At 33.4% G+C, this 13,700-nt stretch overlaps 1 protein-coding gene and 1 non-coding gene across 2 annotated transcripts; one reads left to right on the top strand and one right to left on the bottom strand.

Annotated features, from left to right (window-relative positions):
• The first annotated feature begins 1,706 nt into the window (after positions 1-1,706).
• LOC121207288 (small nucleolar RNA R71) lies at positions 1,707-1,813 on the top strand. The gene has a single exon (XR_005902379.1). It is a non-coding gene; the product is annotated as a small nucleolar RNA R71 (small nucleolar RNA).
• An 8,582-nt stretch (positions 1,814-10,395) lies between these two features.
• Positions 10,396-11,198, bottom strand: LOC107890309 (ubiquitin-conjugating enzyme E2-17 kDa). Its single transcript, XM_016814777.1, has 4 exons — positions 11,126-11,198; positions 10,883-11,010; positions 10,625-10,727; positions 10,396-10,541 (listed from the first exon to the last, which is right to left on the bottom strand). Exons 1-4 carry the CDS (start codon positions 11,193-11,195, stop codon positions 10,396-10,398), a joined length of 447 nt encoding a protein of 148 aa, XP_016670266.1. The 5' UTR covers positions 11,196-11,198.
• Between the last annotated feature and the right edge of the window lie 2,502 nt (positions 11,199-13,700).

The raw sequence follows: 13,700 nt of genomic DNA, 5'->3' as shown, positions 1-13,700 counted from the left end.
TTTTAGGTTTCTCCTTGACGTGTGTTTGCCATTCATCTAGTTCATCGATTTGTAATCTTCTTTCTTCATAATTTGTTCTGTTTTTGTCATGTAAACTTTTCTGCAACTCTATCACATTTTTTCGAGGTGTTTCCTGCAAAGAATGTTAAGCCACAAGGTTATCAACATTAACAAAACTCATAATATCATTTCGATCACTAGATATCCTAACAGAATCATGAGCTTAGAGTTTAATCGTGTCATCACCTACACAAAGTATTAACTCACCTGTACCAACATCTATGATAGTTCTAGCAGTTGATAAAAAGGGTCGTCCTAAAATCAACGGTACGTCACTATCCTCATCCATGTCTAGAACAACAAAATCATCTGAGAAAATAAATTTATCAATTTTGACGAGTACGTCTTCAACAATACCCCTAGGAAATCTAATTGTTCTATCTGCTAATTGAATGCTCATCCTAGTTTATTTGGGTTTCCCAAGACCTAGTTACTTAAAAATTTTGCAGGGCATGACATTAATACTGGCCTCTAAATCAGCCAAAGCATTATTAACACTTAAACTACCAATTAAACAAGGAATAGAAAAACTCCCTGGATCTTTCAATTTGTTAGGTAGTTTATTCTGCAAAATGGCTGAGCACACTACATTTAGCTCCACGTCCGACGAATCATCTAACTTTCGCTTATTTTCTAAAAGCTCCTTTAAAAATTTAACGAAATTGGGCATCTGCGAAAAGGCTTCAATAAATAGTTAGTTAATATGTAAATTTCTCAACAGTTTAAGGAATCTACCGAATTGTTCGTTTGTGTGGTCTTTCCTTGTCGCATTTGGATATGGCACACGAGGTTTATATCCTTTACCGATCGAATCTTGCTTATTTTGGCTTACCTCAACCTTACCATTACTTACCACAGTTTCTTGCCTCGGTTTAAATCCAGATTCAGTTAACCCTTCTTCATCTCGAATAGTGATCGCATGAAACTGCTCTCTTGGGTTAGTTTCAGTGTTTCTTGGCAAACTATCTTGTGGTCGTTCTAAAATCATATTTGCAACTTCACTGATTTGATTCTCAAGCCCTTAAATCGACGCTTGTTGATTTTTGAGTGCTGTTTCAGTATTTTGGAAATGAGTTTCTGACACCGAAATAAACTTCGTCAACATCTCCTTAAGGTTCGGCTTCTTCTCCTACTGGTAAGGTGGTTGAAAGCCTGGAGGGGGTTGTGGTCTTTGATTTCCTTGACCACCCCAAGAGAAGTTGGGATGGTTCTTCTAACCTGTATTATAAGTGCTACTATAGGGATTATTCTGAGGTCTAGAATTATTACCCATATAGTTAACTTGTTCATCTTCGGTGTTTAGGTTGTAGGATCGATTTTCTGGATGGTTCCCTCCTCCATTTACATCATATTGCATCACCGGATGTTCCTGCATGAAACCATATAAACCATCTATCTTTTTATTCAAAAATTCAACCTGATTTGACAACATGGTGACCGTTTCAACATTAAAAACACCGACTACTTTCATCGGCTTTGTCCTCATAACTTGTCACTGATAATTATTTAGTGACATCTCCTCTATAAACTCATAAGCCTCCTCAGGTGTTTTATTATTTAGAGTCCCATCGACGGATGCATCGATCAATTGCCTAATTGAGGGGTTTAAACCGTTGAAGAAAGTTTGAACCTGTAGCCATAGAGGTAACCTATGGTGAGGGCACCTTCTCAATAAATCATTATACCTCTCTCATGCATCATATAGAGTCTCTAGATCCATTTGCATGAAGGAAGAGATACCATTCCTAAGCTTGGCTGTCTTAATCAGTGGAATGTACTTCAACAAGAATTTTTCAGTCATTGATTCCCATATAGTGATAGAACCTCGTGGTAGGGAGTTCAACCACTGTTTAGCCTTATTCCTCAACAAAAAGGGAAACAACCGAAGGTGAATGACATCGTCAGAAATGCCATTAATTTTAAAAGTGTCACAGAATTCTAAGAAATTAGCCAAATGAGTATTTGTATCTTCATCCTGGAAACTATCAAACTGAACAAACTGTTGAATCATTTGAATAGTGTTAGGTTTCAATTCAAAATTATTTGTAGCAACAGTAGGTCTAACAATACTTGATTCAGCCTCAGTTAAATTGGGTTTGGCATAATCGTACATAGTACGAGCAGCAGGATTCAGATTTACAGGATTTACAGCAACCACAGGAGGTAGCTGATTATTATGATTTACTTCCATCTCCTCAGTATTAATAACAATGTCCTCTTGCTCTTCTATTGTACTCTGTCAACTCTGCCTCGCTTCTCTATAATTTCTGCGAGCTGTACTTTTGATCTCACTGTTGAATACTAGAGGCCTTAACGGGTTTCTTCTAGTCATAAACTAAAGGAACCTGCCAGAAGCAAATAAAAGAAAAGTTAGTAAATTAAAGTAAAAATAAAAATAAAATGCAATAAAAATAAAAAAATGGCTAAAGTAATAAAAATTAAGTGTTCCTAATATTTTAGCCCAAAGCAACGGCACCAAAAACTTGATGACGTCACGAACTAACTAAAATACGACAAAGGCAAGCAAACCTATCAAATGGTAGTATAGTTACGGTGAGTCAGGAGTATCGTATCCACGATGACTAAAAGTACTACTAATTACTATCTTTTTAGTATCTAGCCTATAAACTGAAGGACTGTTTTTAATCTATACTAAGCAACAGAGAGCAAATTGGGAAAATAATAGAAGAAAACATATGAGAGAGACAATACCCAAGAAAGAATCCACCTAGACTTCACTCATTATTCTAAATTTGAATTAAACGATTTATTCATTTGACTTGATCCGTAGAAATCCCTAAATTATATCAATATCTCTTTCGAGAGTAAAAATAACTGATTCCAGGTTGATTAATTAAAAATCTATTTCTAATTAAAACCCCTATCGTCGCATTAACTCAATCTCTGGATTCCCCCATTAGATTTGACTCTAATCTGGTAGATTTATGTCGTCCTATTTCTAGGATTGCATGCAACTCCACTCAATTATAACAGATCTACTCTTAAACAAGGACTTTTGCTCCATTGAATAAGCACATCAATCATGAATTAATATCCTGAAAACATTAAACATGAAGGTAAGTAAACATAATTGAGATCAAGAACAAATATTTATCATTTAATTCAAAAAAATCAAATAATAAGATCTATTATAGGTTTCATCTTCCCTAGGTATTTAGGGAATTCAGTTCATACTTGGAAAGGAAAAAATCTCAAAAATAGGAAAACAACAAAACACAAAGAAACCCAAAAAATTCTAAAGAAATTGAATAGAGATCTTTAGTCTTGAAGGAGATGCTGCTTCTGAGTTGAGTCCATCGGCATTCTTCAAGTAATTTCAGCATTCTACTCTGTGTGTCCCTTTTAAGTCCTCTTCTAGTGTGTATTTATAGAATTTAGAATGCTTAGAAACCTTAAAAATTGAGTTTTTCCACGTAATAAGGAAGCAGTGTGCGAAATCGACACGGATTGGCACATGGGCATGTGGCCATCATGTGTGACTCACATGAGCGTATGGGCAGCCTTTGTGGAAATGCCCAGGCCATATGGATCCTAGAAACAACTCTTTTTACCCTATTTTGGCTCGTTTTTGGCTCCTTTCGCTCACCTATGCTCACCTAAACATAGAAACATGAATTTAAAAGATTAGGAGCATCAAGTTCACTAATTCATATAATAAACCATCCTAAAACGTAATCAAGAATGGGATTAAAAACATGTTACTTTTATGGCTTATCACCTGCTTCTGAGTTAAATCTGTTGGCGTTCTTCGAGTCTTTTCTTCGTTCAGCTCTGTATATCCCATTTGGTCCTCTTCTAGTGTGTATTTATAGACTTTAGAATGCTCAAAAACCCTAAAAATTGGCTTTTTCCCCGTGTTTGTGAAACAGGGAGCAATATCGACACAGGCTGCCACATGGGTCTATGGCCTGCCTGTGTGGCTTACATGGGCGTGTGCTCAATCCATGTGGGAATGGTCTTGACCGTGTGGATCTTTAAATCAGCCTGTTTTGTCCTTTTTTGGCTCGTTTTCCACTCCTTTTGTTCCCCTATGCTCACCTAAGTATAGAAACATGAAATTAAAGGATTGGGAGCATCAGATTCACTAAATTAAATAACAAATCATCCAAAAACATGCCAAGCATGGGATTAAAATATGTTACTTTTATGGTTTATCAAGCATCTACCTTGATGTCACCATTAGTGTGTTTCGCCTTTTTTTCCACTTAAATTAATACTTTAACTCTGGAAACATAGGCTCATAAACCTCATATTTAGCTTCAACGACTTTGTGATTTTGATATTTAAGGTCTAAATCAAAATATAAGAAGAAGTCCATACAATTTTATAAACCATTTATCAATGGGAATGTTCGAACATAGATTGCAAACATGGAATATGTTAAGGTAATAGGATGTCTACAATTGTTTAAGGTTGGCACAAGAATCACTAGCTTGTTTCTATCCTTATCAAAAGCCCTCATATTCAATCTTATAAGGTGAATAAATGCACATATTGCTAAGTTTAAGTATAAGTATGTATTAAAGCTGTAACAACTCGTTTTTCAGTGGTATCGAAAATAGTGGTTTCGGAACCCCAGTTCCAATGTTCGAGTCGGTAAATATTGTTATTTAATATTTACGAGGTTAATATAAAGGTTAATTAAAATTTGGTCCCTTAACTTTTTCAAATTGATAGTAAATTGTGGCACAAGAACTAAATTGTAAAATTTGTAAAAGTTTATCGCTATTAATTTTTAAGTAAACGAAAGACCAAATAAGCAATTGGGCCATTAATATTTTTCCAAACGATGGTGTATGCTAGTGAAAATCCACTGACTTTGCTAATTTATATTAAGGTTAGCTTAATTATAGTTAATGAAACTATTTAGGATTAATTAAATATTAAAAAAAGTATCAAAGATAAAATAAAAAAATAAAATCATTTCTTCATCTTCATCTTTCTCCACCGAAACTACTATTGAAGAAAAAGCTCTGAAGGGTTTTGAACTTTCATTCTACGATTGATATGTTCAATTTAGTCATTTTCTTGTAATTTTTATGTTTTTGAGGTCGTGGAAGCTTAATTTAGCTAGCCCATGTGCCAATTTGCAAAATTGTTAAAGTTTTTAAAAGTTTACATTGATGAATGCTTGAAGAAATTGATGCTAAATTGTTATAATTTAAGCTTAGAAGTGAAAAATGACTAGTTTGTAAAGATTAATTGCTAATTTTTTAACATTAAGACTAAAGTGTAAAAATTTTGAAATTGATGAAAAATTCCTATAATTATTTATGGTTGAGGGTTCTATAAGGATTTAATTAAGATCAGTTTCAAAATCGAAGCTCAAATTTGAAAGTTATGGCAATTTCAGTTTTAAGTACTAAATTGAATAAAATGTAAAAATTTAGCGGCATTCAAATAATAAAATTGAACTGATACATGTCTATAATAGGATGATATAAGATGTTTGGAATTGATAAATTGAATTGAATTATTGTATAGATTGAGAATTAAACCAAACCAAAGATAATTAGGGAAAAGGAAAAATTGTTGAATAGTCCTTAAAGATTCCATTGCTTATTGTTTTACCAAGTAAGTTCATATGGAACTTGAACTTACTGTTTTGTTCATGTTTTGATTTAATTGTATTTGATTAGTTCATTAGTTATATAAATGTGAATTGGTTGATTTTTGGCATCGAATGGACTAGATCGTAAAGTATGAAATATATGGAGATTATAAATAGGTACAAGATATCAAATGGAAATGAAATGATTATATGATTTAATGATATGTATATGTTGTTACAGGGATTGAAATGATACAATTACAATAGTAATGCCCATGTGAACTCAGTAAAAAATTAGAATACGTATGGCATGTCATTAAGGCCAAGTATTAAAACAATCAGGGATTTACATGGTTGTTTGAGACCCAATACTTTTTGCAGATTCTCGATTAATAAATGTCAGCTTGTGTGAACAACCCTGATCATTATCAACTTGTGTCAGAACTATAGTCCCATGTATTCGACTTCGGTTTACTAAGGTTCTATTGGGTGGAAAAATGGTAACATAATGGAAATGGAATTTTGGAAATGATTGAATATGAATCTAACTATATAATAGTTCAAATTGAATATGAATTAGATGATGTATGATGTTGTATTGAATTGCTTTACATGTATATGTGATTTGGTATTATAAGTTCTTCATATGCTAGAGAACTAATATATGAGTTGTATTATTGGTATGCATATGATAACATAAGGATGACAAAGGATTTCATATAGAATGTCAATGTATTTGAGTATCTAAATTGTTATAATGCTAAGGTAAATTATGTGATTTTCATAAGGACTTACTAAGCATTCAATATGCTTACTCTGTTACCTCTTTTTCCTTGTAGATTGCCGACTTGTGGAATATGTCTATTGGATCTTTGAGAAGCTCACACTATTCTATTTTTTATTTGGTATTTTTTTAATCATTATAAAGCCCGATTTTGTGGCATGTATATTGGTGTTATGCTTTTGTTAACTTAAAAGTTGATATGATTTGAAATTTATCTAAAGTTTGATTTTCAAGAAGGTTAATTCCCATATGTATATGTATATGTATATGTATATGTATATGTATATGTATATGTATATGTATATGTATATGTATATGTATATGTATATGTATATGTATATGTATATGTATATGTATATGTATATGTATATGTATATGTATGTTTGGGTAACTTGTTGTGACATTGTGAATGACATTAAAATGGTATGTTTAAGTATGAAATGATATAATAAAGAGGATGCCTAAATGCATGAATGATTAGGTTGAAATAAACAAGCTAAAGTGACATGTTTAGATGTTCAATTAAAGTTATCTTAGATTGGTTGAATTGAGATGATGTTATGAAATGTTTGGTATGTGTTTTGGTATGATTTTATGAAAGTAAGGTTATGCAATTATGCACTAAATCTAGAGTTCGTAAGGTTGACATGAAATAGGTACCAAATGGCCCTAATTTTACCGAAACTAGAGTCCACGTCCCGACGAACAATCTTCCTCATTGCAATGTTGGCCCTAAGATTTTGAAACTTTACAATTTGGTCCTATTTCGTGCTTGGGTCAACAAAAGGGCTTTCGTAAGCTCAATTAAGGCTCAAATTTAATTGTGTATCATAATGAGAATGTGTTTATGACATGTGTTGTAACGCCCCGAATTTTGGGCCTAGAAGTTCTAGGTTTTGAGTGTAGGGATAGTGGGAAGGTTGCGCACATAAGTTAAGTTGTGCAGTTTAGTGGCAGAATGGGCCTGCTGGTCTAGTGGTTGTGAGTGTGTTGGTTTGTCTCAAGGTTTTGAGTTCGAGTCCCTGTGTGGGCGTTTTAGAAAACATTTTAGTGATTTTTGATTTCAGTTAAAATAATTATTTATTTATTTGTCTTTAGGGTTATTATTATTAATTATTATTAATTTTATTTTTAATTTTATTTTACTAGGCACGTTATTTTTTGTTCTGTTTCTTCTTGGTTTATGGTTCCTGTGTTCTTCTCTTTTTGCTTTTTGGAATCGGTGGTGTTGTGGGGTCGAAGGACCTTGATTTTTTGCTCATCTATCGTCTTCTTTGTCATCGAAACAGGTGTGGGATTCGAATTTTGACTACTTTTCTATTCATTTTTAAATAATTGTTTTGCCTTCTTTTTTTTGCTTTATGCTAAGCCGTTGATTTTGAGTTGCTAGTTGATGGAAGTGGTGAGAAATCACCACTTTCTGATGTATTGCTGATAGGGAAAGGTTAGGGACGACTCTGGTGGCTTGGATGGTGGTTTCGAGCTATTTTGGAGGTGGTTTCGTGACCTCCTTGACGGCCACACGGGCATGTGCTGTGGCACACAGCCGTGTGGATTTGAGAAATTAAGGTTTCACCCAATTTTGGTGCCACACGGCCGTGTGGTTGTTTTGCGGATTTTTGTCAAAAATCGCACGGCCGTGTCCCTTGGTCCACACGGGCGTGTGAGTTTGGGAATTAGGGAATGAGATTTGTGGTCACACGGTCTGGCCACAAAGCGGTGTGACTGATTTGGGAATTAAGGATTCCACACGGGCGTGTGTTTTGGAACACACGGCCTTGTCTGGTGGCCACACCGGTGTGTGAGACCCTCACACGGCCATGTCTACTCCGCACTTGAATTTAGTAATATTGGACAGTGTCTTACACGGCCTGATCACACGGCCATGCCTCAGCACCACACGAGCGTGTGCCTCTGTCACACGGCTGTGTGCTACCCTTCACACGGGCGTATGGACCCCCACACGGCCTACCTTGCTCCACACGACCAGGGCACACGGGCGTGTGGCCCTATCTTGTCAATTTTTGAATTTAGTCAATTTCAGTGTAATCATGACCTCTGTATAATTCAACCCTTGGCTAAGCTTCAGTAAGGGTAACTGTGACTCTGATCTGGCTTCATTTTATATGTGTTATTTGCGAATGAATGTGTGACTTGGTTGATACTGAATTCGAGCTATGAGTGTGCACATGTCTAATTTTGTACTGTCTAACTGAATGTGAATGGTTGTTTCTGATTGAATGTCTGAAACTGATTTTCTGAGTTAATGCATCCGCATATATACATCCGCATACATTCATTTACATGCAAAGCTTTTGGGTGGGATGTTGAAGAGAAGGGAGATTTACGATTTGGCAGTTTATCTGCATTCTGAAATCCCTTAATAATACCCAGAGGGTCATGGGTGGTCCCAATACCCTGAGGGTCGTGGACATTACTTATAACGGTATAGCGGATTACCATCTTGCACTGTACCGCATGTACGTTAGCTATGCTACGTACCATTATCTGATCTAGCAGATATATTGCACGCCTATAACGCAGTTTACTGCATTGCACAATACAGCTTATACGCTAGCTTTGCTGCGTAATATATCTGATCTGGCAGTTCATACTGCATACCTGTACCGCGGTCTTCCGCACGGCACTGTATAGCTTTTTGATAGCCCTAATACCCAGAGGGTCGTGGGCAATCCCAATTCCATGAGGGTCGAGGACAATATTGATGATCATCGTTGCTGGGCAATCTGGGATGACGTTCTGTGGAGTATAAGGTTGGATGGGCTTTTTGAGGTCCTGTTCGGAGTGCAGGGATGGGTGGGTCGATTAAATCCCCACAGGATATGTAGGGTTGGACGGAGATGGTGTGTTGGTTGGATGGGTGGGTTATTTTATAACTCATTTGCACTCATATGCATCTGTGTGATTCTGCAACTGCAGTATCTGTTTGACTGTTTGACTAAAATATTTGACTGTCTGATTGACTATGAAGTCTGATCGTATTATTCGACTGAAAGGCACTCGTGTCTAAAGGAACCATGTGTGAAGGGCTAAGGCCCAACCGATTTTGATTCTGGAAATGGGCTTAGGCCAGTTTGTGACTACTGGAAATTTTCGATATTATGTTTAACAGAGCCATATGACTTTAAAGTTACACATGGTCTATTTTGTTATAGTCGCTCTGTAACTATGTCCCGTTGTTGAACTATTTTCAGGTTTATTGTATCTGTTTCTTCTTCGGTAGCTAGTTAGTTTGATCACACACTAAGCTCGTATAGCTTACCCCCTCTTCTGTTTCCCCTTTCAGGTACATTTCGGGATTTTGGATGTTGGACTCGGTATACGGAGGACTCAGGCAGTTTTGAGGCAAATAAATTATTAGCACATGATTTCAGATTTTTTTGTTATTTAATTTCGAATGTAAGGTTTTTAAACACTGTGGTATAATGTTGTCTGGCGATTTAATCGCTTTATTATTCTGATTTTAAATATGTGATATTAATGCTTTTGAAAATTGAATAAAGGATGATTTTATAATATTTTCTCGCGGTCACTTCGGTGATCAATGTAACGTTCTGAATTCGGTCTAAACTTCTAGGCCAGGCTTGGGGTGTTACAAGTGTGAATGTTTAATTGATTTATTTACAATTTATTTGCAGTAGTTACTTCGGTAACGAATGTAGCATCTTGTAGCTTGGACTCGACGATCGGGTTAGGCAAGGGGTGTTACAAAAGCTACTAATTGCATGTTTTTGGAAAGAGTCAAATCAAAGGAATTGAGTGTTCTGGCATGTATCAACCATTAATATTCTATCCATTAACAATATAAAAAATCATTATCTTCACTTTTAATAAAAAGGTTTTTTCCACATTTTAATATGAAAAGAAACCATCAACTTAATGTCTCACTTCTAATAAATAAGGTAAATTAAAAATAGTTTGCACATAGAAATAATGGATAATAGGCTAAAGTAAGGAATTAACCCATGGCATATTTCTGGGTCCAGGCACGAGTAATAGTCTCATACTTAGCTCTATCAATTTTGTATGTATGTACAATTTCTAATACCAAAGGATCATCTGGGTTAGGATCTGTCAACAATGAGCATATAGATAGTAAGACCTACAAAATTTCTTTCATTGTTATATATAAATTTTATGTATCTTTATTAATATAATGGTGGATATAGAATGCAAAAAAAAATCCTTTGAAATTGTAAAGGCAGGGCTCCACTGTTCTTTCAAAATGTCAAGGCAGATGCTGCCATTGCTATTGATGTTAGGGTGATAAACTTTTGTCCTGAGAGATACCTGTACAATACCATTGCTATTACTTGATTGCAAAACATTCACTTAACCATTTCTAATGACAATTTAACTTGCTTTCAACAATGTCAAATATAGCTGTAAATAATAGCAAACTTACGCTAATTCTGACTTAAGTATTTTTGTTCATTTATAGATACCTTAGGTGGCTTGAATGGATAATCAGGAGGAAAGTGAATTGACACTAAGAACACCCCACCAGCATAAGGACTAACTATTGGACCCATAATCGTTGCTTGCCAATGAAACATGTCGTCTCCAGCAGGACCTATGAACAAATATATATACATATCACACTACCTAATTTGTGTAAATAAAATAATCTTCAAAGATAATTATAGTTGTTCAATTTAGAGAATAATCTTAGTAAAAAAAAAACAAACCTGCATTGCAAGAAACAGGAGGATCCTTCTGCAAGTCTTTCAGTTCCTTACTGATCCTTTTAGAGGCCATGATAAGTTTCTATAAATTTGGTAATTAAAAGAACAATGAAAACTTACTCTAGAAAAGATAAAAAGAATTTTTAACATCATTACTACATATATATATCAATTCCAAATGCAATTGTATGCTTTTTTCTTCTATATATCTTATCTCTAAGGATGATAGTTCACAACCTCACCCACCTCAATTGATCTTATTGATCTTGGCAAGACACATGCATAAACACAAAAACCCATACATAAAAGGAAAAGTTGATTTCTTAAGAAATTGATATCTACAGTAAACAAAGATACCAACCAAGAAGCATAGAACAAAGATTATGATAGAAATCAATAATATATTTATAAATCTAAATTAACTAACCCTAAAAAAAAGCAAATGAAAATAGAAAATATTATGATTTGAAAAGAACCTAATGATCAAAATTCTAAACTCGAAAAAGAAAATTCACAAACTATGATAAACCGATAAAGAAGATCACAAGTTATCAAAATAACAAGGTCTTTTCCTAAGAAAAGAATTATATTGGCAAGCCCTAAATTAGATCATCAAAGAATCTGTATTATTGTTTTATCCCCTTTGGAATGTTCTTTTTAAGAAACTAAAAAAAAAGATAGAAAACCCTATAAAGAAATAATACAAAAAAGGAGAACAAAATAAATAGTTAAGAAACCTCTAATCGTAAAAGCAGTTAGGGTTTTAGAGATGCAGAAAGGTGATTGTTCTACGATTTGAAGGATAGAATTGGGGGCATTATATAATGGTTCGATTTCATTGCATGCATGAATTTCTATACATGACTCTATCCTTTTCCTTTTTATGATATCAATAAGTTGTGTCATTTATATCAGTTATGATAAAAATATATATTAATTATTTGAAAAAAAACCATATATATGTCTATTTATTACAAGGTATTTTTACTTCAATATACTTAATGTATTTATTATTCCCTAAAATATGTCTATAAAATTTATTTTTCAAAATATATGTTTTTTAAACAGGTTTTATCTCGACATTCACATATGTAGAGTTCTATGGTAAAATTTCCGTAGCAAAATTTTTATCATCAAATGGATTTTAAGCAATAATTATGCAATTATTATGATATCTTGACACCTATCAGTAGGATTTCATATGCATTTACTTGTAATAATTCAAAGTTAAACCTTACTTAATACATGGAACTAAACTCGACACTTATGGGTGTTAAGTTTACTTTTGTTTAAGTTTCAATATGTACCTTAGACCTAACCCTAATATATGAATTGTATTGAACTTAACATCCACATTTGTCGAGTTTATACCTATTTAAGATTCACTATTTACCATAAACCTAACCCTAATAGATGCATTGTATAGACCTCTACACCTACACATGTCAAGTTTAAATGCATTTAAGTTTTTACCATTTATACCAAACCCTAATAAATTCATTATATGGAGCTCGACTCCACAAGCGTTGAGTTTAACTTGAAATTAAATTTTAATTGTCTACCTCAAACTAACCCTTATAAATTAATCTCTTCAAACCTACTTTTTAACTTTAAATTCAATCTTGTAAACTTTGACACAATAACCACTAATATGGCACTTTTTCTATTAAATTATTACTTAACCAAGTATTTGTTTTTTGTGTTTATTTAATTTTTGTATTAACTTATATTTGTAACCCTATTTTCAAAAAATACGATTTTGGAACTCTATTTTCGTAAATCGAGATTATAAATATAAAATAGGAATATTTACGGAGTTAATATGAGGATATAATAAATAATGGTCAAGTAATTTAGTCGATAAAACAGTTAATTAAAGCTTGGGGACTAAATTGTAAAAGTTCAATCGCTATTGAGTTTTAATTAAGAAAAATGTTTGAGAAGCTAGATAGCAATTAACCAAAGGAACAAATTGGTTATTAAACCATTTTGCATCAGATAGTGGACATTGATGATACTTTCCACTTAGATTATTTAATAATAAAATTAACATGGTTAAAGCTTAATTAAGCTAATTAAGTTAGATTAATTAAATTATAACTAATGTATATAAACTAAAGTAGTGGATGTGGAAGTGTTATCTTCTTCATTTTATTTCCCTACCATCCAAAAGAAAGAAAAACCTTTCAACCATTTCAACATCCAACCATATATTTGGTAAGAAAACCAAGCATTTTCTTGTAATTTTTATAGATTTATGATTATGAAAGCTTGATTTAGCTAGCCCATGTATCAATTTGTTCAATTTTTGAGTTTTTAGAAAGTTACCATTGTTGATAAATTAATAAATTAAGCTTGAAATTGATATACATTGAGCTTAGATTATGAAAATGACTAAATTGTAAAGTTAGTTAAACTTGTTTATTAAATTTCTAACAATATGGACCAAATTGAATTAATGTAAAAGTTGTTATGAAATTTTTCTAGAAATATAAATTATATGGTCCCTAATGAAAGTATGTGAAATCATATTTTAATTTAAATCTAAGAATCAAAAGTTATGCATATCTCGAGTTCA

This window comes from Gossypium hirsutum, chromosome A09, assembly GCF_007990345.1.
Source record: "Gossypium hirsutum isolate 1008001.06 chromosome A09, Gossypium_hirsutum_v2.1, whole genome shotgun sequence".
Classification (NCBI taxonomy): domain Eukaryota; kingdom Viridiplantae; phylum Streptophyta; class Magnoliopsida; order Malvales; family Malvaceae; genus Gossypium; species Gossypium hirsutum.
Note: the sequence above shows the minus strand (reverse complement) of the source record. Positions and strands in the feature narration are given on the sequence as shown.

Bases quoted from the DNA above. Each gene is read 5' to 3' on its own strand.
- LOC107890309 (XM_016814777.1), bottom strand. From the start codon at position 11,195: ATGGCCTCTAAAAGGATCAGTAAGGAACTGAAAGACTTGCAGAAGGAT. The intron at 10,728-10,882 runs GTATCTATAAAT...GGTATTGTACAG, and splicing joins ATCCATTCAAGCCACCTAAG to GTATCTCTCAGGACAAAAGT. The intron at 10,542-10,624 runs AGGATTTTTTTT...AAGAAATTTTGT, and splicing joins CCCTGCCTTTACAATTTCAA to AGGTCTTACTATCTATATGC.